The 24099-nt window shown below is 39.2% G+C and overlaps 2 protein-coding genes across 3 annotated transcripts in view; one reads left to right on the forward strand and one right to left on the reverse strand.

Moving 5' to 3' along the window:
* tio (zinc finger domain-containing protein tiptop) overlaps positions 1 to 24099 on the forward strand; it is a 437818-nt gene that overhangs the window by 361489 nt on the left and 52230 nt on the right. The window lies entirely within an intron of this gene.
* Positions 7091 to 9524, reverse strand: LOC117996145 (uncharacterized). Of its 2 annotated transcripts, XM_034984147.2 has the most exons (3): positions 9003 to 9524; positions 7810 to 8024; positions 7091 to 7689 (listed from the first exon to the last, which is right to left on the reverse strand). In XM_034984147.2, the coding sequence occupies exons 1-3, from the start codon at positions 9305 to 9307 to the stop codon at positions 7136 to 7138; spliced, it is 1074 nt and encodes a 357-aa protein (XP_034840038.1). In that variant the 5' UTR covers positions 9308 to 9524; the 3' UTR covers positions 7091 to 7135. The 2 variants fall into 2 exon arrangements, with proteins under 2 accessions (XP_034840038.1, XP_034840037.1); XM_034984146.2 differs by having other exon boundaries at positions 7091 to 8024.

Here is a 24099-nt window from a genome sequence, read left to right on the forward strand (position 1 = left end):
AATATATAAAAGGAAAAGGTGACTGACTGACTGATCTATCAACTCACAGCCAGTGGCGGATTTGCCCTAAGGCCCAGTAGGCCCGGGCCTAGGGCGGCTAGATATTAGAGGCGGCCAATCATGACAAAAATAACTTTTTTTTAGTAACAAAAAAAAATTGCGCCTGCTGCGCTCGAGCTCCTATTTGTCATTCGATTGTATTTTACTGACAAATCAAAAGGTTAATTTTTAACCCCCCCCCCCCCCCCTCAACTCATGGCTACGACCATGATTAATGGGTGTTGAGAAAGGGGCGGCTGGTACTTACGAAATCCTGGGGCCTAGGGCGGCCAAGACTGAAAATCCGCCACTGCTCACAGCTCAAACTACTGGACGGATCGGGCTGAAATTTGGCATGCAGACAGCTATTATGACGTAGGCATCCGCTTAGAAAGGATTTTTGAAATTTCAATCTCTAAGGGGGTGAAATAGGGGTTTTAAATTTGTGTAGTCAGTCAATCCTTTTATATATATCTAAATATATAAAAGGAAAGGGTGACTGATTGACTCACTGATCTATCAACGCGCAGCTCAAACTACTGGACGGATCTGGTTGAAATTTGGCATGCAGATAGCTATTATGACGTAGGCATCTGCTAACAAAGGATTTTTTTAAAATTCAACCTCTAATGGGGTTAAATAGGGGTTTTAAATTAGATATTGTTAGATTCTTATTGCCCTTAAAACTTATGATAACAGCACAGTTGTGTTATATTTTCCTCATTTCTAATTCGAACCGGCAAGATTTGGAACATCCTTCCACCATAAGTTTTCCCACCGAATTATAATATGGGTACCTTCAAGACAAGAGTGAATAGGCATCTTCTAGGTAAGCGCGCTCCATCTTAGGCTGCATCATCACTTGCCATCCAGGTCTGATTGCAGCCAAGCGCTAGTCTATAAATTAAAAAAAAAAAATTAGCTGCTTAGAAATCTTCAGCAGACGCTAATTGTCCAATGAAGCTGTCCCGGCTGGCGACCAGCACGCTGGCCCGAGAGTTATTCGATCGTGGACTCCGAGTGTCCGGTTATGGGAACGTTCTAAATAAAGGAAAAGGACAATAGCCGATCGCATGTCGCCGTACGCAGAATGCGACTCGTTAAGTCGCTCCGGACGCGAATTTAAGAGACAGCTTCTAAATATCCAGTGGCGGCGTGCGCATGCGTCGGGAGATCTGTATCGCGCGCACAATACCGCGCCGGCCGTCACGACGCGAGGGGGAAATATGGACGGGCCGCATGCCTGCGTGTTTTATGTTAATGCGGGTACGGCTAGCGAAAATATCGAGAGCGAGTGATGGAGGGTAGGACATCGGCGCTTGAAGTAACTATAATGAAAGAAAGAAACCACAAAGGGAAACGCCCATTCGTCAAAGGGTTTTTGGCCAAAGTGCATCCATCAATGAAATTAATTAATGGCATTAGTTTTATGTTAATGCGGGTACGGCTAGCGAAAATAGCGCGGGCGAGTGATGGAGTGTAGGATATCGGCGCTTGAAGTAATTATAATGAAAGAAAGAAAATTCGTCAAAGGGTTTTTGGGCAAAGTGCATCCATCAATGAAATTACTTAAAGGCATTAGAACTGAGATCACAGATCAAGAAACAAGCACTATTTTGGACATAGAACTCGGAGCAACTTTTATAAACCTTTTTGTTTATTTGTTTTCTCAGTAAGAATTATTGCAATACCTACATTGCACAGATTGTCATTACGAGCGGAATTAGTTGAGTGTCTTTTAATTACGCCGGAGTGTTACGCACAAACCCTTCCGAGCAATATTTCAGTGATTAAATAAGTTTTTTTTAGTCTCATAACATTAATGGATGAATTTTGGCCAAGAATGGGCATTTCCCTTTTACTAAGTTATGTGGACATAATCGACGTGGTCGTATACCTGCTTGAGCACCCGAGAGATTAATAAATAAAAGAAAATACAAATCGAGTAACAAAATCAAGGAGGAAGTATAGACAAAATGGACAGGGCCGCATGTCTGCTTGTTTTATGTTAATGCGGGTACGGCTAGCGAGCGAACATCGCAAGCGAGTGATGGGGCGTCAGATATAAGATGTATAACAAAACGTGGAAAAAATTAAAAAAAGCGACTACTTGAGAAATGCGAAATCACAAAAATCGGAAACAAGGAACGGGAAACAAAATCGAAAAGAATAATAATCTTTATGAGGTAGAATTCTATTCGTTCTGTGTGTTGTAAATGAGAAATCATCCAATAATCTTAAAAGTCAAATTAAGAAATGAAAGCGAAATGGAGAAATCATCATCATCATCATTTCAATTCATCCTGGCCCACTATGATGAGTACGAGTCTCCTCTCAGAGTGAGAAGAGTTAAGGTTAGTCCACCACGCCTGGTCAAGCACGGAGTCGCTATTTATTTAAACGTCTTTGCGGAGTAATCCTTCTGTAGCTGAAAGGTACTAGTAAGTTTAGTATTCTGTGGCTAAACATTAAAAAAGGGTCAAGAAAAGAAAGAAATAGAGCGCATATCTCATTGTGAGGACACGTCACACGAGGAAGTGGAATAATTAACGAGGAGTCCTCGACGCAGCGACGTGTTTCCCACTCCCACTATCTCGCCTGTCGATCTGCGAAATTCTTGAACCTAATAAGTCGCCCGAGTCTCATTTGTGCAGGCCTGGGACTGGACTGGGAAAAAGGAATATCGATAAACGAGGCGGCTCCCAATAATTTAGGGTCATTGTTTCAACCATTGATATAAATGCCACGGATACGCAGTTCCTTGGAGATCCATGTTCTTAGGCACACTTGCACGAGGACACCTAAACTGATTTAAGGTGATAACATACGGTTGTGACCTCATTTTTTGTCACTTTTGATAACTTTGTGTTCAGACGTTTCATTGCTTGTACTTACTTTAAGCAAACGGTATATGGATAAAGGATTCACTTCTTTATTTATACCGTTATGTTAATGATTAATTTAGATCAATTCTACACTTATAGCAAAAAATGGAATATCAAATAAACTTTAACAAGTGCTTTTGAATCGTCAAGTGAATCTACCACTGGTTGGCAATTCTCTTCCTGCAGAGAAGAACTAGCGAGAAACTTAATGGTTGCTCTTATCCAAACTTCATCATCCAAATTTACAAGTTGGTATTATTCCATGTGAGAACTTATTTAATTTGCTCAATTACTATATTTTTTGTGATGCTTTTACGCTTACGCTTAACATGCTTTGCTTACGCAGTTTAGACCAATTTTTTCAGACACTATTAGTCTTATGTCAAAAGTCTGTAGGTATATCTTGTGTTGGTATATCAGTGGTCCAGCTCCTTAATTTATGGAGTGCGGGTGTACGATTGATTTGTAGGTTTAGGAGGGTACTGTTAAAAGAGTGGAGGGATAAGCACTTTTAAATCCTACAGGCTTGATCAAGCGTCTCAACGATTCAAGGCGTCCAACAGAACAGGAGGACCAATTTATTTATTGACGTTATAGTAAAAACTTCTACCTATTCAACATTCTATCTATCCGTCTGCCCATATAGATGTGTCCTATCCAATCCAATCCATCAGCCTGTTTACGTCCACTGCTGGACAGAGGCCTTTCCAAAAGCGTGCCACCAAACACGGTCCTCCGCCTTCCTCATTCATCCGCTCCCCACCACCTTCTTCAGGTCATCGGTCCAGCGGGCTGCAGGTCGTCTCACACTGCGCTTACCGGTATGTGATCTCCTCCAGAACACGTCTGCCCCATCGGCCGACGTTTCTGCGACAGACATGACCTGCCCATTGCCAATTCAGCTTGCTAATCGGTCGGTCGCTTTTGTTCTCTGCACTCTTAGAACTTACAATCAATACAAAATATAAATACCTCGACTTGATGAATAAAACTTGGTCTAGCAATAAACAACTATTTGGGTCGTGATATAGTCTATTATAGCACTAAATACAGACTAAAACGCAATATTAGAGGTGGACGTTTGAACGCTTATAATTTAGTAGCACCAGCTTACCACCCGCGTTTTAGGCTGACTACACATTGGCTTTACAATTGCCTAAGCAATAGGGTCTTGGATTTGTGATTTTTTGTATAGCGGTAGTTTATGGGGCTAGAATTCATTACTTCATGTTTTTTGTGAAAATTAGGCAGTATTGTTTTTTTGTAAACCATATCAAAAACACTATTAGGGATGTTTGTTTTATTGTTAATCGAATTTTTTTATAGATGCTATTTACCTACAAGAAGAGTTCGTCCGAGTTGTATGTACAAAACAGACATTATTTCTGCTAATGTCTATAGTTTCTTTCATTGATGGACTTACCTTGAAAAGTAAAAAAAGAAAGAAAGAAAATGCATTTATTTGTTGTTGGTGTCACAGATAAAAACAAAATACAAATGTAACATTTTCATCTGTGACACCACCCCAAATGGGTGTCCAGCTCAGCATAATGTCTTGCATCGTATATGCGTTAAATGGTTGAAATCTTGTCGGAATTGATTTTTTTATTTTTTTAATAATCAATGCCAATTGTTGAAAACCCCTTGGTCGATTAGGCATTTCAATTAGACCACGACTCGGCAAGACCAGTGCATCACATAGCTAAACTAAGTCATGTCTTAGTCTACAGTTTGCAGCTGCTCTTAGTAGAACAAGTTGCCATTACCACCCGTGTTTTAATACAACACTTGCCTCGAGCCTCAATAACTCCTCCGCGACCCTATTGTACATTCACCGTCCTACCGAAGGGACACTCACGATCAGCCGTCATCGCCCGTCGTAAGTCCTCGCCATCCGATCCATGTAGAGGTCTAACTTAATATGTGCATCACGATGTACATTGTACGCGTATATGGACTGCACCCCGCCCAGAGCCACCGGCCAATCCTATCGCGCATTTTAATGCTCATTGTATGTATATTCCCGGAGACGGAGGGAATAAATTGAGTTTTCTGAAACGCATTGACGGTTCGCGACGCCCAGTGATCGGGAATGAGGGATTCAAAGGACCAACAACAAACTTGCAGAGATCGGGCAAGGCAAGAACAAACTGGTATCGTCCAAGACAGAATAAACGTGGAGGTTCTGTATACTTACTTCATCATGATCTTCATCGCCGGCTCACTACAGAAAACGGGTCTCCTCTCAGAGTGAGAAGGGTTTTGGCCATAGTCTACCACGCTGTCAATGTGCGGATTGGTAGACTTCACACACCTTTGAGAACACTATGGAGAACTGTCAGGTTTCCTCACGATGTTTTCCTTCACCGTTAAAGCGAGTGATATTTAATTTCTTAAAACGCACTGTATAACTCCGAAAAATTGTGTGAAAAGAGGTGAGTGAAGAAAAAAATATCTCATTTCACTTTATACATCGACATGATGCATTGATACCGTTGAAGACCTGGAGAATTATAAAATTTATTTCATTCCGAAAAATCAAGGATTTTCAAAAACGCGAAGAGAAAGCCTTTCTCAAACCAATACAAGGAAAGTGACATAAATTTTATAGGCTACTTTTTATTCCGGAAAATCAAAGAGTTCTCACGAGATTTTCAAAAACCTAAATCCACGCTAAAAAATAAAACCCTTACCTACGACGGGACGATAGAGAAAGCCTTTGTCAAAGCAATAGGACATTAATAGCTTGTCCCCTTAAGTTGGCACGCATAAACAAGAGAAATCCACGAGATTTGTCAATTACCCGTCGCCGGCCATCTTGTAAATGTCACCGGCTCGACCAATTACGTACCGGCGCGCGCGCAGCCGTCAAGCAACAACGCACCGCTCTACACCCTCTGCCATTTATAGAGACGCAATCTCACATCGCCAGCGCGTTCCAATTAATGCTAATCCGATATTGAAAGGCTGAGGTATAAATTGTCGACGAAGACGTATCGCTTGGCCGGCTATCTATTGCGAATCCAGCCTTTCAGAAAGTCTTTTATACCTGTACAATGTACATGCCCTAAAGTTGGTAGGTATACCTTTATAGTTCAACTAGCTGATGTCCGCGACTTCTTCCACGTATACTGCTCGAATTTTACCCCCTGAGCGGTTGAATTTTCAAAATTACTTTCTTATTGGAAGTCGGCAGCATAAAATCATGCTAAATTTCAGCCCGAACCGTCCAGTAGTTTGAGGTGTGCGTCGATAGATCAGTCAGTCAGTCAGTCACCTTTTACTTTTAGACATGACTTGAAGTTCACGCACGTGCACGCTTCAACCGTCAGAATACCGTTAAACCGATTTTGATGAAATTTAGTACAGAGGTAGCATGCAACCCGGGGAAGGACATAGGCTATTTTTATCCCGGAAAATTTAAGAGTTCCGACAGCATTTTTAAAAACCTAAATCCACGCGTACGAAGTCGTGGGCATCAGCTAGTCTAAATATATAAAATAATAAGGTGACTGACTGACTGACTGACTGACTGATTGACTGACTGACTGACTGATCTATCAACGCACAGCTCAAACTACTGGACGGATCGGGCTGAAATTTGGCATGCAGATAGCTATCATGACGTAGGCATCCGCTAAGAAATGATTTTTGAAAATTCAACCCCTAAAGGCCTACGCAGACCGGGACGGCAAGGCAAGGGATTTTAATTTTTACTAATGGACATTCAACCGTACTGGTACAGAAATACGACATAAATTGCTATGCTTTAAAATGATGCCGTGGCATTGAAAGGGATTTTATCGCAACACGCGCCACAGGCTCCCGTGGCGGGATGCCGTGGCATACTGCGGTAGGCAACGGCATGCCACGGACTCCGGCGCTCGTAGTGATATACTGCGGGGTGCGGCGGCGGGAGTAGAGAAGCGGGGAATGCACACCAATATTGACCATCCATTTGCGCCCGCGTCTTTGACGACTGTGCTACGTGATTTTTTCGGAGACCAGTTTTTTACGTTTTTTATTCCAACATGGAGGAAAAATTAATAACTTTAGTTCAAGACTATGATTATTTATATAATATGTCATCAAAACATTATATGAACACTCAAATGAAGAACAATGCGTGGAAAAGAATTGGAATAGAAATGAATAAAACAGGTAAGTAAATATTTTTGCACTATAATTATATTTTAAGATTTAACACAGTATTAATGTCTATTTACAATATCGTTTTGCCATGGAATAGAGCCCTCATCAGACCTAAAGTAATCTTTAAACATCTCCCGTACTGTCATACCATCTAATGCATTGTTCATATTATTATCGTTTTCTAAATTAATGCTTACACTTGCTATATTTTGGCTTTCTGTGCTTGTACCACCTATGATGAAATTGTGTAAGCAAGTACATGCTAAAATGATATTATCAACATATTTTGGTTGAACCTGAATTCCTTTTTGACATAATTCGAAACGTTCTTGAAGTATACCAAATGCATTTTCGACGATACGCCTGGCTCTACTCAAACGATAATTGTATATTTTCATTGCTTCATCTGTCAATCGATCGCCACTAAATGGTCTCATAATGTTTGTGGTTAACGGAAAAGCCTCGTCTGCTACAAAAACATACGGCAACTCAAGATCAGTCCTCGGTAAACGTTTTTTTGGGGGAATATCGAGGGCATTAGAAGTCAATTTTTTTCCAAATATTGAGTTTTGCATTATACCTCCATCACTATTTCGTCCATATGATCCTACATCTGCAATCACAAATTTATAATTTGCATCCACAACCGCTAGTAGTACGATACTGAAAAACTTTTTATAGTTTATGTAGAGACTTCCACTATTGCGAGGTGCTTTTATCCTGAAATGTTTACCATCTATTGCACCGATGCAGTTCGGGAAATTCCATTTTTCATCAAATTCCATCGCGATTCGCGTCCATTTTTCCCTTGTTGGTTTTGGCATAACACTAGGTCTTAGGACATTCCAAATGACTCGGCAAGTTTCATGTACGATAGAGCGCACTGTACTAAACCCCATGCGATAGCTGTAACCTAGAGACTTGAAGCTACTTCCCGTGATCAAAAATCTGAAAGATAATATACCATTTTACCTGCTTATGTTTTGTTTTAGGTGAAGAATGCCAGAAAATATGGGGTAATATACGTAATAATTTTAGGAAAGCTCTGAATAACAGAAAAACAAAGAGTGGTGACCCGTACACAAAGCGACGCCCTATCAAGTTTGAAAAAGAGCTGGAGTTTTTGAAAAAATTCATTCAGCACAGAAAACAAACCTCGAATCTGGACTCCTCTTCAGAGGATACGCAGACTTCTTTCGCAGAATCCGCTGTCAATGATAATGATGAACGTTCAGTTTCGCGAATGACCAATGATTCACACCATTCCTTAATAAGACCAGAACCTACAACAACTGCTGAAATACTAAATAAATACATTGAATCGAAAAAGGAGGTGGACCCCATTGATTCGTTCTTTCAAACAATGGCTGCCACAGTAAAAAAACTACCAGAAAGAGTGCAGGTCCAAATAAAGAGACAAATATTTAATGTGGTAACTGACGCCGAATTAAAATACATAGAGGGAACTCCAGCTCCAACATCTGAAGATGTCTCTAGCTATGAAACCACCTCAGGCTCTGGTTATGAAGCTGCTTCGGGGTCTGGCTATGGAACCGCCTCAGGCTCTGGTTATGAAGCTGCTTCGGGGTCTGGCTATGGAACTGCCTCAGGCTCTGGTTATGAAGCTGTTTCACGGTCTGTTTATGGTACCGCCTCTGGCCCTGGCTATGAAGCTGCTTCAGGGTCTGGCTACAAAACTGCAGTTTCTGAATACGAAACTAATCTAAACTAGTAGGTACTCTAAATTAAGTAAAAACAAATAAAGATCCAGGGATTATCAGTGAGAAGGTTTATCAGTGCAAAAACTTGAAAATCGTTATTATGTGTCTACAATACATGATTGTACTTGGCAAAAAATATTGTTTTTTTTTTTTAATTTAATAAAAGAAGAAAAAATAAAACTTATACAATCATTTAACTACCCACCTCAAACACAAGGATAATCTCTGATCGGCTTCAATGGGGTTGCGAAAATTGGTCCTCTGTTTTTCGATATATGGTCGACATATATTCAACAGTGCTTGAAATTTCTCATAATCCATTCTATGATAGTCATAAAATTTTTGCACGTCGTATTTTAAATCATTAAATAAATTATTGAATTCACCCTTTGATTCCCTTTCTTTCCATAAATTATCAACCCAAAATCTTCTTCTATCCCTATTATTAGCCTGTGCACCTTCTTCTTCATCTGCAATAATCGATATCAACACCAAATCCCAATCTACCATTTTAAAACTGAGGCACACCAACACTCGATCAAACGCAACTGAAGACTAAAAGTGTATCAGGCAGCAGGAGTCGCTGAGGCGTGCTTTGTCGTGCCGCGGCACGCCGTGGCATGCCGTGGCAAAGTGCTGGAATGCCGCGGTATCTAAGCGGCCAGTGTGCGCTGACTCACGGCAAAATCCCTTGCCTTGCCGTCCCGGTCTGCGTAGGCCTTAAGGGTGTGAAATAGGGGTTTGGAATTTGTGTAGTCCACGCGGACGAAGTCGCGAGCATAAGCTAGTTAATAATAATTATCGACGTACGTCAAGCCTATTCACGGTCTCCGTGCATCGTGCATGGCCTTGGCGGGACGTACAGCAAGATGGATGGTGAATAAAGCGCTTTAGTGGTGGTGTAATCTCCATATCGTACGGAGCGTGTGAGCGCGAAGCGTGCGCGCCTGTACAGTGTACCGGAGCGCCCTCGAGCGGACTATGGTAATGAAACTCGATATACATTCCCAGTTCAAGATGACTCCTAATGCGCATCTAAATATTTTAAACTCTGTGGTCTGTGCAGTGGAAGGTTGTGCAACGTACTGACGAGAAAGTCAACGAACATAGCTACCTATTTTAACTTTTAAAAAAAATATGTGAGGACGGATCGTGGCACAGGAAGCATATAGTTCAAAAAGTCAAAATCGGCTCTGTGAAGCCACTTGCACTGTGTAAAAAGATAGAATAGAATCTGAATATATAAAAGGAAAAGGTAATTGACTGACTGATCTATCAACGCATAGCTCAAACTGCTGGACGGAGCGGGCTGAAATTTAGCACTGAGATAGCTATTACGACGTAGGCATCCGCTAAGTAAGGATTTTTGAAAATTCAACCCCTAAGGTTGTGAAATAGGGGTTTGAAATTTGTGAAGTCCACGCGGACGAAGTCGCGAGCATATCTGTACCGGCTTTACTAGCGTGTTTAGTTGACGTTAGGCCGACTAGTTTCGAACCCATCCGGGGTCCTTTTTCAAGGGAGTCAGGTCGCGATTGTGACCCCCGCCTAACGCGGGGGATTGTAACGTCGACTAAACACGTGAGTAAAGCCGGGACAGATATTATATATAATGGAAATCACTCACGATAGTATGTTTGCAATTTCGCTCGTCGTATTTTCTGGCCGTGTGTCGCGAGCGGGCAGTGCATCGCGCGGGCACTCGCGTTATGGTAATGAGATCGAATCCGAAATTGGACGCGGCGTGACCGCCACTCGAATGCTCCCGCGTCTGACGTTTTCAGCGGGTGAGAATGTGACCTTTAGATCTGTCTACTCGCTAATAGATAGGTATAATTCCGAAGGTAAATTGAAAATTTATTTTACTTCACATTTTTAAGTATGATTTATTATTGATTTATTTATTTATTATATTTTAATTAGAACGGACATAAAGCACAATTACACTAATTAAATTACGAGTACTAACTGACATAAATATTAAATATACTTACAAAAAATTGTTAAAATTACAATTAATAATAAAGTCATGTCACAAAGCAAAATTATAAATTTTCACAAAAGTGCAAGATCTGACCCATCAGCAAATATGTCACAGCGAGGGGACTCCTTCAGCAGCGCGTTGAGCGCAGCCAAAATGCGCGGTATGAACATGAACACTATAAAGTATAAATCGTAGCAGCTAGATGGCTAAGGTGACCAACGCTGAGGTTCTTGCCTGGATGCAGAAGAAAACCGAGTTAGTTAAAACCATCAAGCAGCGTAAGATCTCGTACCTGAACCATATTTTGCGACACGATAGGTACCGCCTGCGGCAGACAATTATGATGGGTAAAATAGCTGGGAAAAGACGTGGGAAGAAGGAAGAAGTCATGGCTACGTAACATCAGGGAGTGGACTGGCATAAAAACAGTCGGAGAACTATTCCGTCTAGCCATGGATAAGGAGAAGTTTAAACTACTGACTGCTGACCTTCAGTACCTAATGGAGAGGCACTTGAAGAAGAAGAAGAACAAGAGAAAGTATGAAACAATCATAATTATAAATGACAAGATATGCCCAAGCGAACAAAATTTTTCACGGTTTTGGCACAAAATAAATCAGCGCCACCTCTTAGATACTAATGAACGACCCGTTTGAAATCCAGATGTCACTGAGGTTGCATTGGTGCTAAAGCACCATTGTATCGGTGCCATTTTGTTTGTACAATAGCCCTGTCCATACGAAATAATTATATAAGTCAACTAGTATGTAATCAACCATTTAGGAACGGAATTCCGAACCAGTGGTAAATTAAAACTACCTGACTATTCATAAGCACTTGTAAAAAGTTTACATGTATAAAAAAACATTATATTCTATTCTATTTCGTGACAAAGCTACCTTGTCAACTAACGTTAATCTGTTAACATTAACAATTACAGAAACTGTAAACACCACAGTAAAATGTATGTGGTTTTACGCAAGGATTACTTTGGAAATCAGTTTAGTGCTCGGCTAAAACAAAGAAATCTCTTATCTTAACTGGCAATGTAAATATGAATTGTTATCAGTTTTCTAAGTCACGCCTCAGTGGTTAAAAACATCTACGTATGAGCATGTATTGTTTGCTTTCGCGTTTTGTTTCCATATTAATGGTTTATCTTAATTTATCTTTTAAGATCGCGGTTTTACAATCATTAATTAGAACAATATTATTGCTTATTAATTTAAACCATATTAAGTTGCACGTTTATTACTTTCTTACCTATTTAACTTTTCTTTTAATAAATTAGATGCGAATTTGTTTAATTTCTATTACTACTTTTTTTTAGTAAACATAATTAATTGATTGTACGTTATTTATTATTATAAGCACGATATAATTTCTCTTTTAAATCGTGCTGTCATGTATCTACAATTAATTGTATCTACCTATACACTTAACTTTTTTGTTAAATGTAGCAATAAACTAGATTAGACGTTAAAAATAAAAATATCACATAGGTATGAATTTATCTGCGTGTCCATATGAATCCAAAAATCTACATATATAAAAGGAAAAGGTGACTGACTGACTGACTGACTGACTGACTGACTGACTGACTGATCTATCAACGCACAGCTCGAACTACTGGACGGATCGGGCTGAAATTTGGCATGCAGACAGCTATTATGACGTAGGCATCCGCTAAGAAAGGATTTTTGAAAATTCAACCCCTAACGGGGTGAAATAGGGGTTTAAAGTTTGCGTAGTCGCGGTCGCGAGCATAAGCTAGTTACTAATATATTTATTACAAAGAAGGGTGATAGAGAAATAATAATTAAAATATTTATAAAATGAAATACATTTAAGACGTTTCATTCATCAATCATTATCATCATCTCAATCCATTAATTGGCATGATCCATCACGCTGGTAGAGTACCTACAGATTGGCAGACTTTACACACCTTTGAGACCATTATGGAAAACTCTCAGGCGTGCAAGTTTCCTCACGTTTTGCTACATTCATCAATGCAACTTAAAATTTTAAACATAAAAATAATAATGAACCAATTATTTATGAACGATCTAGTTCCCGTCTCACTTTATCACGATTTCTTTAAAAGTATCAAGATCAAAACCCATTGATGTGTGCGCTATTTCTGCATTGATTAGTAACTTGTAAGATGACACAGGAAGCGGTTGATCTTGATGGTGGCAAGCGTCGGTGGTCGGTCCACTTTAATTCTGTCATCTCCAGCCACGAATAGCTCAACCCTTTGTTGTTAAATGTGTGTTGGATTCTTTAGCTGCTTAGAAATATTGCTCTCATATTTTAAAGTTATTTTTAAAATGTTGGTTTTGTTTAAAAGATGATAAAAGTCTTGATGCAATGCATAATTATTATTATTAGACAACCTTAAATTGGATATAAAAACTGTCATACCCCTTAAGGCCAGATTAGTCCGATTCAATCTTAAACTGCATCATCACTTACCACCAGGTGAGATTGCAGTCACTTGTATCTGAATAAATAAAATAAAATCATGGTTACTTAATTACCTTGGAGTAGAGTTTTGAACCATTTCTTTATATTCTTTATTTATCTTTTAAACGATATTTAAAGGATTAACCCTACATGAAATGATGAAATATAAAGTGTAAATTAAGTGTGAGGAATAACAAAACCTAACCCAGCGATTGAATTCTAATTCGTCACAGATACTATCGGCTGTCAGAAAATATTTCAAGTTTCCTGAACGCAACAAAATTCACATCCATGCGATCGCGTGCCGTGAAAACGGGTCAGGTGGCAACACTGGTCATAAGTCGGTGTGCAAACAACAATACACGTATAACAGGCAAACCCACGGAACGGGGCGAGGTTGAGTGGCTTCCGACGCAAGATTGATCGTTGACCGATTATTATGAATAATGATTTTTTTTGGGTGAAATTTGGATCACAGCGCTAAGTCAAATATACGAGTAAGTTTCTAACATTAGCCTGTAGGTTGTACACACTTTTCTCCGTAGTTCCTATTTACCTATGCCATTTTTTGTTTCTTCAAGGTAAGTTTTAAGGCCATAATTAGTAAAGATTTTTACACGACTGTCCAAAAAAGTAGTGTACTTAATGATTTCAGGGTTTATGTATCCTACCTGTAAGTTTGTACGTATGTAAGTTTCTATTTCCACCATAACTTCTGAATGCCTAAACAGATTTAGCTCGAAAAAAAATCAATAGGTATGGCGGCTGTACGATGCCATTTTCAAATGTAAAAAATATTCTTCAGCTATTATTCCACTTAATAAATAAATAATAAATAAAATTGATTTGTTTCAGGTTAACATACCCATAATAACAACTTTAAAATTAATAAAAGTAAAATACCAATACATAAAATAATTAATAAATAAAAATTAAATTAAATATCTAGTACCTTATACCCTAATAAATACTATACCTGATGCAGTGCAAACCGCAGTCGATTTTTTGAAAACTTTAAATATTACTTGTTTTATAATGTTAAAAATTCCTACTTCTTTTATAAGTTTTATAATTAGATACATCAACAATCAAACCAAATTCAATATCGAATACGTGGAACGCAGTCCACCCGGTACAGGGTACACTACCTGGATTAAGAACCCTTCAAATAAATTCAATACGGAAAAAAGTCCAACTTGTCACATAAATCTCACGACGGCGACTGAAGGAATAAATATCTCAACTCGCGCAGCCTTCGGATTCCGAACGAAGGAAATATCGCACCCGAATTCCCCTGCAGCCTTAAAACGAGTCACGAAAACGTTGATAGATTTCGAGTATCGAAGCATTATAACGTCAAAATAACTTTATTTTGACGTTGACTAAGATTCAAGCTGTTCAGTAAAAATTAGTTGGTGGAGCTCGATCGTCGTGCCTCGGAGAGCTCGTAAAATCACCGAACATGTGCTTTAGGTATTTCTGTCGACCGCAGCGGACGTTGGTGGAATAAGGATTATGAGAGTGAGGGAATAGAGAATGCACCTGTTCTGTGTACACACTTGTTCGCTATATTATCTTCTGTGTAGATAGCTAGTCTCCATTGAGATTGGGTACCTACCGAAACCGAAGTTCATTCATGAGGGAGAAGTAAAATCTTACACTTAAAAAAGAACTGATGGATCGGGCTGATATTTGGCATGCAGATGACGTAGGCATCAGCTAAGAAAGGATTTTTAAAAATTAAGCCCCTAAGGGGGTAAAATTTAGTGGTTTGAAATTTGTGTGGTCCACGCGGATAAAGTCGCGAGCATAAGCTAGTAGGATAATAAAAACAACACCAAATCATTTTTATCATACGACTTTAAAAACTATCTAACTTTAGCTTTCGCGTTGTCGAGAAGTTAAAAGTCATACTAAAGATTCTGGTCGTTGACAGGCGAAGGGAAAAAAGCGCGAAAGTTTTTTTTTTTTTGTAAATACGAATTCCTGGCTCCGCCCACGTGCGAGCGACAGGTGAATGCGCGGGCGCAGCCGGTGTTTACGATTGCCCTGTTTTCGCAGCGTGGAATACATTAGCGAATATTGATAGGTATCTATACTCCTGCTAGTGATAGTGTAGTTGCGTCTAGCTGACTTCGCAAGTCTGTTTGGCTAACTTCACGAGATCATCCGGTTTCTTGGAAGTCTTCATCATCATTATCAACCCATCGCCGGCTCACTACAGAGCACAGGTCTGCTCTCAGAGTGAGAAGGCTTTTGGCCATAGTCTACCACGCTGGCCATGTGCGGATTGGTAGACTTCACACACCTTTGAGAACATTATGGAGAACTCTCAGGCATGCAGGTTTGCTCACGATGTTTTCCTTCACCGTTAAAGCAAGTGATATAAGTGAATTAAGACCTCCGATTAGAAGCCGAACGTCCTAACCACTAGACTATCACAGCTTACAGTAATATAATGTTATTGATTTATTATCAACTTGAAATCGTACCTACCTGATTAAAATTGATGATGCGATCTAAGGTAAAGCTTAGGTAATCTTGCCTGCTTTGTTATGCCTAATTAATAGCATCTACTATTTACTCTTGATCACTACCTACCCTTATTATATATGCGAAAGTGTGTTTGTTTGTTGGTTTATTGGTTTGTTGGTTTGTCCTTCAATCACGCCGCAATGAAGCAACGGATCGACATGATTTTTTGCATGAATTTAGTTAAAGATCTGGAGATGGACTGCTTTTTATCCCGGAAAATTAAAGAGTTCAAAATCAAAGAAAATCAGAATCCACTAGCTGCTCTAGGTATGGTAGGTACTCGTATCTATACAGCTGCTAGAAGACGTAAATAAACTGAACTTTGACAATATAAGTTCATATTAAACAGACAGCGTTATAGATATTCCCATATTAGCATCAAAGTTAGGGCTTAAAGTCAGTGAATTAGAGCCAAAACAGCCATTCGAACTTTGATTATCGCCTCGCAGAACTACTGTCAGAAAAACAAAAGTTGATAGGCGATGCATCACGATGCATATGCATGCAAAATACAGCCCGAGAAAGACATACAACAATGAACAATGGGAGCATAAATCAGTATAATTAGTTTTGCCCGAACGGAGCGGAGTCATTGGTCAAAACGAGAGTCAGTCCCCGCCCCTCGCAGCGCTCGGCGTTAGAGCAGGTACCTACTTGGCATTGGCAAGTTGGATTGGATCAAATGTAACGTCAGCAATGAGAGTTTGGCATTTTTACACTTATTGTCTTGACACGGAATGAAAAATGGCAGACTATCTGAGGTCTTAAGGTGTATTTACACATTCGTCTTGGATCGCATCTCGCACTTGCGCAGTTGCGACATAATCTAAATAAATAAAAGGTAAAGGTGACTGACTGACTGACAGATTGACTGATCTATCAACGCACAGCTCAAACTACTGGACGGATCGGACTGAAATTTGGCATGCAGATAGCTATTATGACGTAGGCATCCGCTAAGAAACGATTTTTGAAAATTCAACCCTTAAGGCAGCTCAGTTCGGTGCTTTCTTCATACAAACGTAGGAGGGAAAATACAACAATATTCGATATTGTACGCACAAAACTAAGAATTATATCGATTTATCTCGTCATTATCTAGGTTCAATGATATCTAAAACATTGAAAAAAATATTGATTTAAAAGTTACGAGCCTCAAAAGATTCCTATTTTAACACTAAATTTATGTCAACTTTGGGCGTAAATAAATAAGATTAGGAATAGGAAAATTCTAAAAAAAATTATCATTAGACATAGTTTATTTATTCATTAGTTGAAATAACTTTACTTTGCAAACCTAAATTCAGTAGTTTTTTCTCAAAAATACTTTTCCCAAACTACTGTTCAACCCTTTTCAAGCGCTAGATTTCGGCTAAAATCATCATGCTTCTCACCCCAAAACATTAGACACCGCGCGGGTGGCGGAGGGAAGGGCCAGCCCAGCGGCGCGCGGCTGCGCGTGTAATATTGTGGTTTCTATGACGACAACTGTTGTTATTAATATGTTTTCAAAAACAAAAGTCGTAATGATTTTATAAAATTAATTTTTATTCAGTGGCTATGCAAATGTGTAGAAGATTGAGCAGAGCAGAGTCAATAAGTCCTTCAAATACTTATTGCATTTTGTACATTGACCTCTGGAATTTGAAATTTGGACACCAATTTTATTCATTGGTTTATTGACCTGACTTTGTTGTTGAGGTCCTAGTAGGGATATCTACTCGTGTGGTCCTAGTACAATAGGTAAGTAACTTTGTTTAGTTATTTATTTTATCTAATTTTAAAAAACCGGCCAAGTGCGAGTTGCTCGCGCACCAAGGGTTCCGTACTCAGGTATTTTTTTGACATTTTGCTCCATAAATCAAAAACTATTATGCATAAAAATAAATAAAAATGTGTTTTAGAATACACACAATACAGTAAAGCCCTTTCATATAATACCCCACTTGGTATACTTATTATACATTGAAAATTGAAAATACTAATTATTTTTTCATTAACACACTTTAATTTTTTTTTGTAAGTTGTAATCACAAATCTATGGTTTTCGGATTTATTCCTTTACTTGTGCTCTAAGACCTACGTACCTACTAAATTTCATGATTCTGGGTCAACGGGAAGTATCCTATAGATTTGTGTGACAGATACGACACAGACGGAGAGACGGACAGACAGACAGACAACGAAGTGATCCTAAGGGTCCCTTTTTTCCTTATAAAGTACGGAACCCTAAAAAGGTACCTGTATATGTATAATAATATAGGTAGGTAGGTACCTACCTGGTGGTATTTCTTTGTATTTTTAGGGTTCCGTACCTCAGAAGGAAAAAACGGAACCCTCTGTCTGTCTGTCTGTCGGTCCGTCTGTCCGTCCGTCCGTCTGTCCGTCCGTCCGTCCGTCCGTCCGTCCGTCCGTACGTCCGTCAGTCCGTCCGTCCGTCCATGCGTCTGTCGGTCCGTCCATCGGTCCGTCTGCCCGTCCGTCTGTCCGTCTGTTCGTCTGTCGGTCTGTCCGTCTGTCTGTCTGTCCGTCTATCTGTCTATCTGTCTGTCTGTCTGTCTGTCCGTCTTACAAATAAAGTACGCAACGCTTCGTACAAATAGTACTTTTTTATTTATTTACCAACTAGCTGACGCCCGCGACTTCGTCCGCGTGGATGTAGGTTTTCAAAAGCCCGTGGGAACTCTTTTATTTTCTGGGATAAAAGAAGGCAGGTCATGCCTGTCGTAGAGGTGATGGCCGTTGGAGCCGGAAAGTTCTTGAGTGGAGACCGCGTAGGTATAAGTAAGCGTAGTGTGGGACGCCTTCCAGCACGATGGACCGACGATATACAGAGGCTGGCGGGAAGTGGCTAGGTGAGGAAGGCTGAGGACCGGGTGTGGTGGCGCTCTTTAGGGAAAGCCTATTTCCAACAGTGGACGACCACAGGCTGATGATGATGGAAAAATCACGTTGATCCGTTGCACCCCTCACACGTCCCTATCCGCCTTCTCCACTCCTGTCACGCTGGCGAATAAGTTTGGAATAGAATAGGATTTCGATGGGGTGCGTGGATTTTTGTGAACGGAGTTCAACCATGTAGTCGTGGTTTGGTACAATAGTAAATGGTACAATATTAATTCACCAACAACAGTTCCTAAAACCCATAGAATAGGAGTGCAGTACCCTGCAGCATCAGTATTGAAGAGTTGGAACTTAAAGTTCAATAATGGTATATATGTTTGGCATCTACAATATTATCTCACAATCAACAGTGGCTTAGGAGTGCAATACCCTGCATCATCAGGGTTGAAGAGTTGGGATATCGAGTTGAATTATGAAGTCGTTGCTTGGTACCTAAACCAGAGATAGTTTATTCTAAGCGTACCTTTAATATCAATTCAACATCAACTATTCCTAAAACAGCTGATTGAAATCCAAAAGTACAAAAGCTACCCGTCATTATTATGATGATGGTTGAGAAGTTGGCACTTGAAGTTTTAACATGTATGGTTTCTAACAAAAAAGAATGAATGAAATCGGACTACGCGTTAATGAATTACAGCTCAGTATACATTTTAACTTTCAACCCCTCTCCTAAGGGAACCATGCTGAATTTCGGGATAAAAAGTATCCTATATCCTATATCCTCATAGTATGACGTCAAATCGTACCAAGTTTCATTGGAATCCATTCAGTAGTTTTAGCGTGATGCGCGGCCGTGATACAGACAGACAGACAGACAGACAGACAGACAGACAAAAATGAAAAAAATTCCAGTTTGGGTTCAGTATCGATTATAGAGTGCCCTCGAAAAAAAAATTTCAAAATATCTTCAATGTACAGAATTTCACCTGTTACAGTTTTATTATAAGTAATAAAATAATAATAATAATATTGATTCAGATACAAGTTAGCCCTTGACTGCAATCTCACCTGGTGGTAGGTGACGATACAGTCTTGCTTACGACTATTTCGGATCGGAAATTCTTGGATTCAGGTTAAATGCAGTGCAAAAAGAGAGATCATTAGGATTCCGTACCTCAAAAGGAAAAAGGAACCCTTATAGGATCAGTTTGTTGTCTGTCCGTCTTACAAATAAAGTACGCAACGCTTCGTACAAATAGTACTTTTTTATTTATTTATTCAGATACAAGTTAGCCCTTGACTACAATCTCACCTGGTGGTAAGTGACGATACAGTCTTGCTTACGGCTATTTCGGATCGGGAATTCTTGGATTCAGATTAAATGCAGTGCAAAAAGAGAGATCATTAGGATTCCGTACCTCAAAAGGAAAAGGGAACCCTTATAGGATCAGTTTGTTGTCTGTCTGTCTGTCTATCTGTCAGTCTGTCAGTGTGTCTGTCAAGAAACCTGTAGGGTACTTCCCACTGACCTAGAATGATAAAATTTGGCAGGTAGGTAATAACAGTTATAACACACGTAAGGGGAAAAATCTGAAACAATGAATTTGTGGTTACATCACGAAAAATAAATAAAAATGTGTTCATTAACGAATAGTTAGTATTTTCAACTTTCAAGTAAGATTAGTAAACCAAGTGTGATATCATATAAAAGGACCTTACTTGTACATCAAAAACCGATTTTATTTATTTTTATCCATACTAATATTATAAATGCGAAAGTGTATCTGTCTATCTGTCCGTCTGTCTGTCTGCTAGCTTTTCACAGCTCATCCATTTAACCAATTTTGATGAAATTTGGTACAAAAATAGCTTGCATCCCGGGGAAGGACATAGGCTACTTTTATGATAAATAAGATTTAGTGGATACCGCTATTTTTCTGGAAATAACGTTAGATGCGAAACTTCAATGGGGCTCTCATATAAATAACTTATCGAACAGACAGTTCTGCTGCATATGCGGTAAAAAAGATTCGCCAGTTGACAGACATAGAAACGGCGAGACTAGTATATTTTAGTTACTTTCACAGCATTATGTCATATGGCATATTATTAGAAAAGAAAAAGAAAGAAAAGAAAAAACGTTTATTTTTTAAAGCTGTACCACACATTACCAGTTACCAACTGGTTAGGTTATCCCAGCGCCTCTTATACTTGAGTAATAAAGTCAAAAAACCTCAAGTAGAAGAAGCGCCGGAATAAAGTATGTCATGTGTGGCACAACCCAAAAAAAAAGGTCCCTACTCAGCATAAATGCATATTGTCTTGCACAAGTACAAAAACATACAGCGCTGGTTTTCAGTAGAAACCCTGATTCAGATGGCACCACGGAATTATTATGGGGTAATGCTGCTGGTATAAATTCTATTTTTGTGCTGCAGAAAAGGGCTGTTCGAGCCATATATAGTATGGGACCACGAGAGTCGCTGAGAACTAAATTTAGAGAAGTTAAAATTATGACAGTGCATAATCAATATATTTTTGAAAATTTATTGTACGTATATAAAAACATAAATAAATTAACAAAAAAAGTGACTGTCATAAGTTCAAAGTGACTGTCATAAGTTCAAAGTTTTCATAAAACGTAAACTAATTAAAAAATCCTATTACATTGTAAAGGATTATTTAAATGATAAGCAAGCTTGGGAATGAGTTGCTCGGCTTTGTGATAGTTCTAATAAGTTTAATTTATGATTTTGTAAAGTGGTGATAATAAAAAGAATACCCGGCTGAGTTAGCTGTGGGCTCTTCTCAGTCTTGGGCACGTTTGGAACCCTCGTAGCGTTTGCGAAATAATTATCACCACTATATTTTACAAATCCAACAACTGACAATCGAAAAGAGTAATTTATTACCTATTTTGAACAAATCATTTGACTTTGACTTTTGATCCCGGAAAATCAAAGTTCCCACGGGATTTTTAAAAAACCTAAATCCACGCGGACGAAGTTGCGGGCATCATCTAGTGCATAATAAATAGTTTTTGATTTATCATGCAAAATGTCAAAAAATACTATTTACCTATTTATTTATTTTTATTTTTCACTAGCTGCCCCGGCGAACTTCGTACCGCCTAACAGTCGATTCTTTTTCAGGAATTTTTTAAAAATTTTCTCTCCGTAAGAACCATATTCGTACTTCAAGGAATATTATAAAAAAAGAATTAGCGAAATCGGTTCAGCTGTTCTCGAGATATGCGATCAGCAACACATTTAGCGATTCATTTTTATATGTACCGAAATTCTAGTTACATAGTAGTAATAAATTAAGTTACATTGTAAATGCTTATCTCTAAACGGAGATTTAGAGATAAACATTTTACTATTGTAGTACGGAAACCTCGGGGCGCGAGTCTGACTCGTACTTGGCCGGTCGGTCTGTCGGTCGGTCGGTCGATTTATTTTAGAATGCATCGTATCGACAGCTGGTGGTAGTAGTTTACATATATCCTACTAATATTATAAACTAGGTGAAGCTATGATAGCCTAGTGGTTAGGACGTCCGCCTTCTAAACGGAGGTCGGGGGGTTCGATCCCGGGCACGCACCTCTAACTTTTCGGAGTTATACGCGTTTTAATTAATTAAATATCACTTGCTTTAACGGTAAAGGAAAACATCGTGAGGAAACCTGCATGCCGAGTTCTCCATAATGTTCTCAAAGGTGTGTGAATTCTACCAATCCGCACATGGCCAGCGTGGTAGACTATGGCCAAAACCCTTCTCACTCTGAGAGGAGACCCCTGCTCTGTAGTGAGCCGGCGATGGGTTGATCATGATGATGATGATGAGGTGATGCCCACGACTTCGTACGCGTGGATTTAGATTTTTAAAAATCCTGTGGGAACTCTTTGATTTTCCGGGATAAAAAGTGGCCTATGTCACTCTCCAGGTCAACCATACCCATGCAAAAATCACGTCGATCCGTTGCTCTGTTGCGACGTGATTGAAGGACAAACCAACGAACCAACAAACAAACACACTATCACATTTATAATAGGTGTAGTGATGTGTGTGTGTGGATGTTTGGATGTTTGTTACTCAATCACACAAAAACGGCTGAACAGTTTTGGATGAAATTTGGAATGGAGATAGATAAAAGTGTTAATTTAGGGTATACCCTAAATTAACACATAGGCTACTTTTTATCCCGGAAAATCAAAGAGTTCCCACGGGATTTTTAAAAACCTAATTCCACGCGGACGAAGTTGCGGGCATCAACTAGTAATAAAATATAATTTGGACTTATCCGAATTCCGAAAGTCAGGGTTGTCAAATCACACTTTACATTATAAAGGCGAAATTTTGTATCTGCGTGTGTGTGTGTATAGGTTTGTTACCCTTTCACGCAAAAAGTACAAGACGGATTTGGCTGAAATTTGAAATAGTGATCGCTTTTGAAAGAGTTCTCGCGGGATTAAAAAACCACTATATCCTCGCGGACGAAGTCGCGTATATCATCTAGTTACAAATATAAGTATGTAGGTCATATTGTGTGCTTAGACAATTTAATTATATACTTGAGTTTTCGTGTAACAGAAACAAAAATGGATTGGCGGAAGAGGAAAAAGAAACGGTTTAGACTCGCAAAAGCTTCTCGCAAAAGCAAATCCCTTGCAAAGAGGAGATCTATTAAAATTCATCAGAATCTTTCCAAACCATAATATTATCTTGTGATGATAATGCCATTACCTTTTCGGGGTTATTCCCGTGCGTCACACCCGACGTGAGTAACAATGTGACTCGACGGGAATTTTATTTGACTGAATATGTACTTTTCCGGGATGCTGAATTTGATAATGACATTTATTTTCAAATCCAAAATAGCAGACATGCACTTTTCACAAAAAATAGAAATGGGTGTCGTTTCAGGGTTTCCAGGATGCTGGTTTTGATAATGACATTAATTTTTTAATCTAAGATGGCGGGCCAGCACTTTTTATAAAAAATAGACGCGAGTGTCGTTTTCAAGGTTCTCCAGGATGGTGAATTTGATGATGACATTTATTTATTTTTAATAAATACTTATATATTATACTTCTATTTTAGTGGATCACGGGATTTTCTTTGGCAAGGAAACGACAAAGCAAAAAATCGAATTGAATTAGATTATGATGCTATCACACCGTACCATTTAGAGCCAGCTTCTGAAAGTTTGACACTGTGTTTGTAAGTTGATATTATTTAGATACTAGCAAATGCCCACGACTTCGTCCGCGTGGGCTACACAAAATTTCGAACCCCTATTTCACCCCCTCCAGAGTTGAATTTTCAAAAATCTCTTCTTAGTGGATGCCTGCGTCATAATAGCTATCTGCATGCCAAATTTCAGCACGATCCGTCCAGTAGTTTGAGCTGTGCGTTGATAGATCAGTCAGTCAGTCAGTCAGTCAGTCAGTCAGTCAGTCAGTCA

The sequence above is a fragment of the Maniola hyperantus genome, chromosome 3 (genome assembly GCF_902806685.2).
Source record: "Maniola hyperantus chromosome 3, iAphHyp1.2, whole genome shotgun sequence".
Classification (NCBI taxonomy): domain Eukaryota; kingdom Metazoa; phylum Arthropoda; class Insecta; order Lepidoptera; family Nymphalidae; genus Maniola; species Maniola hyperantus.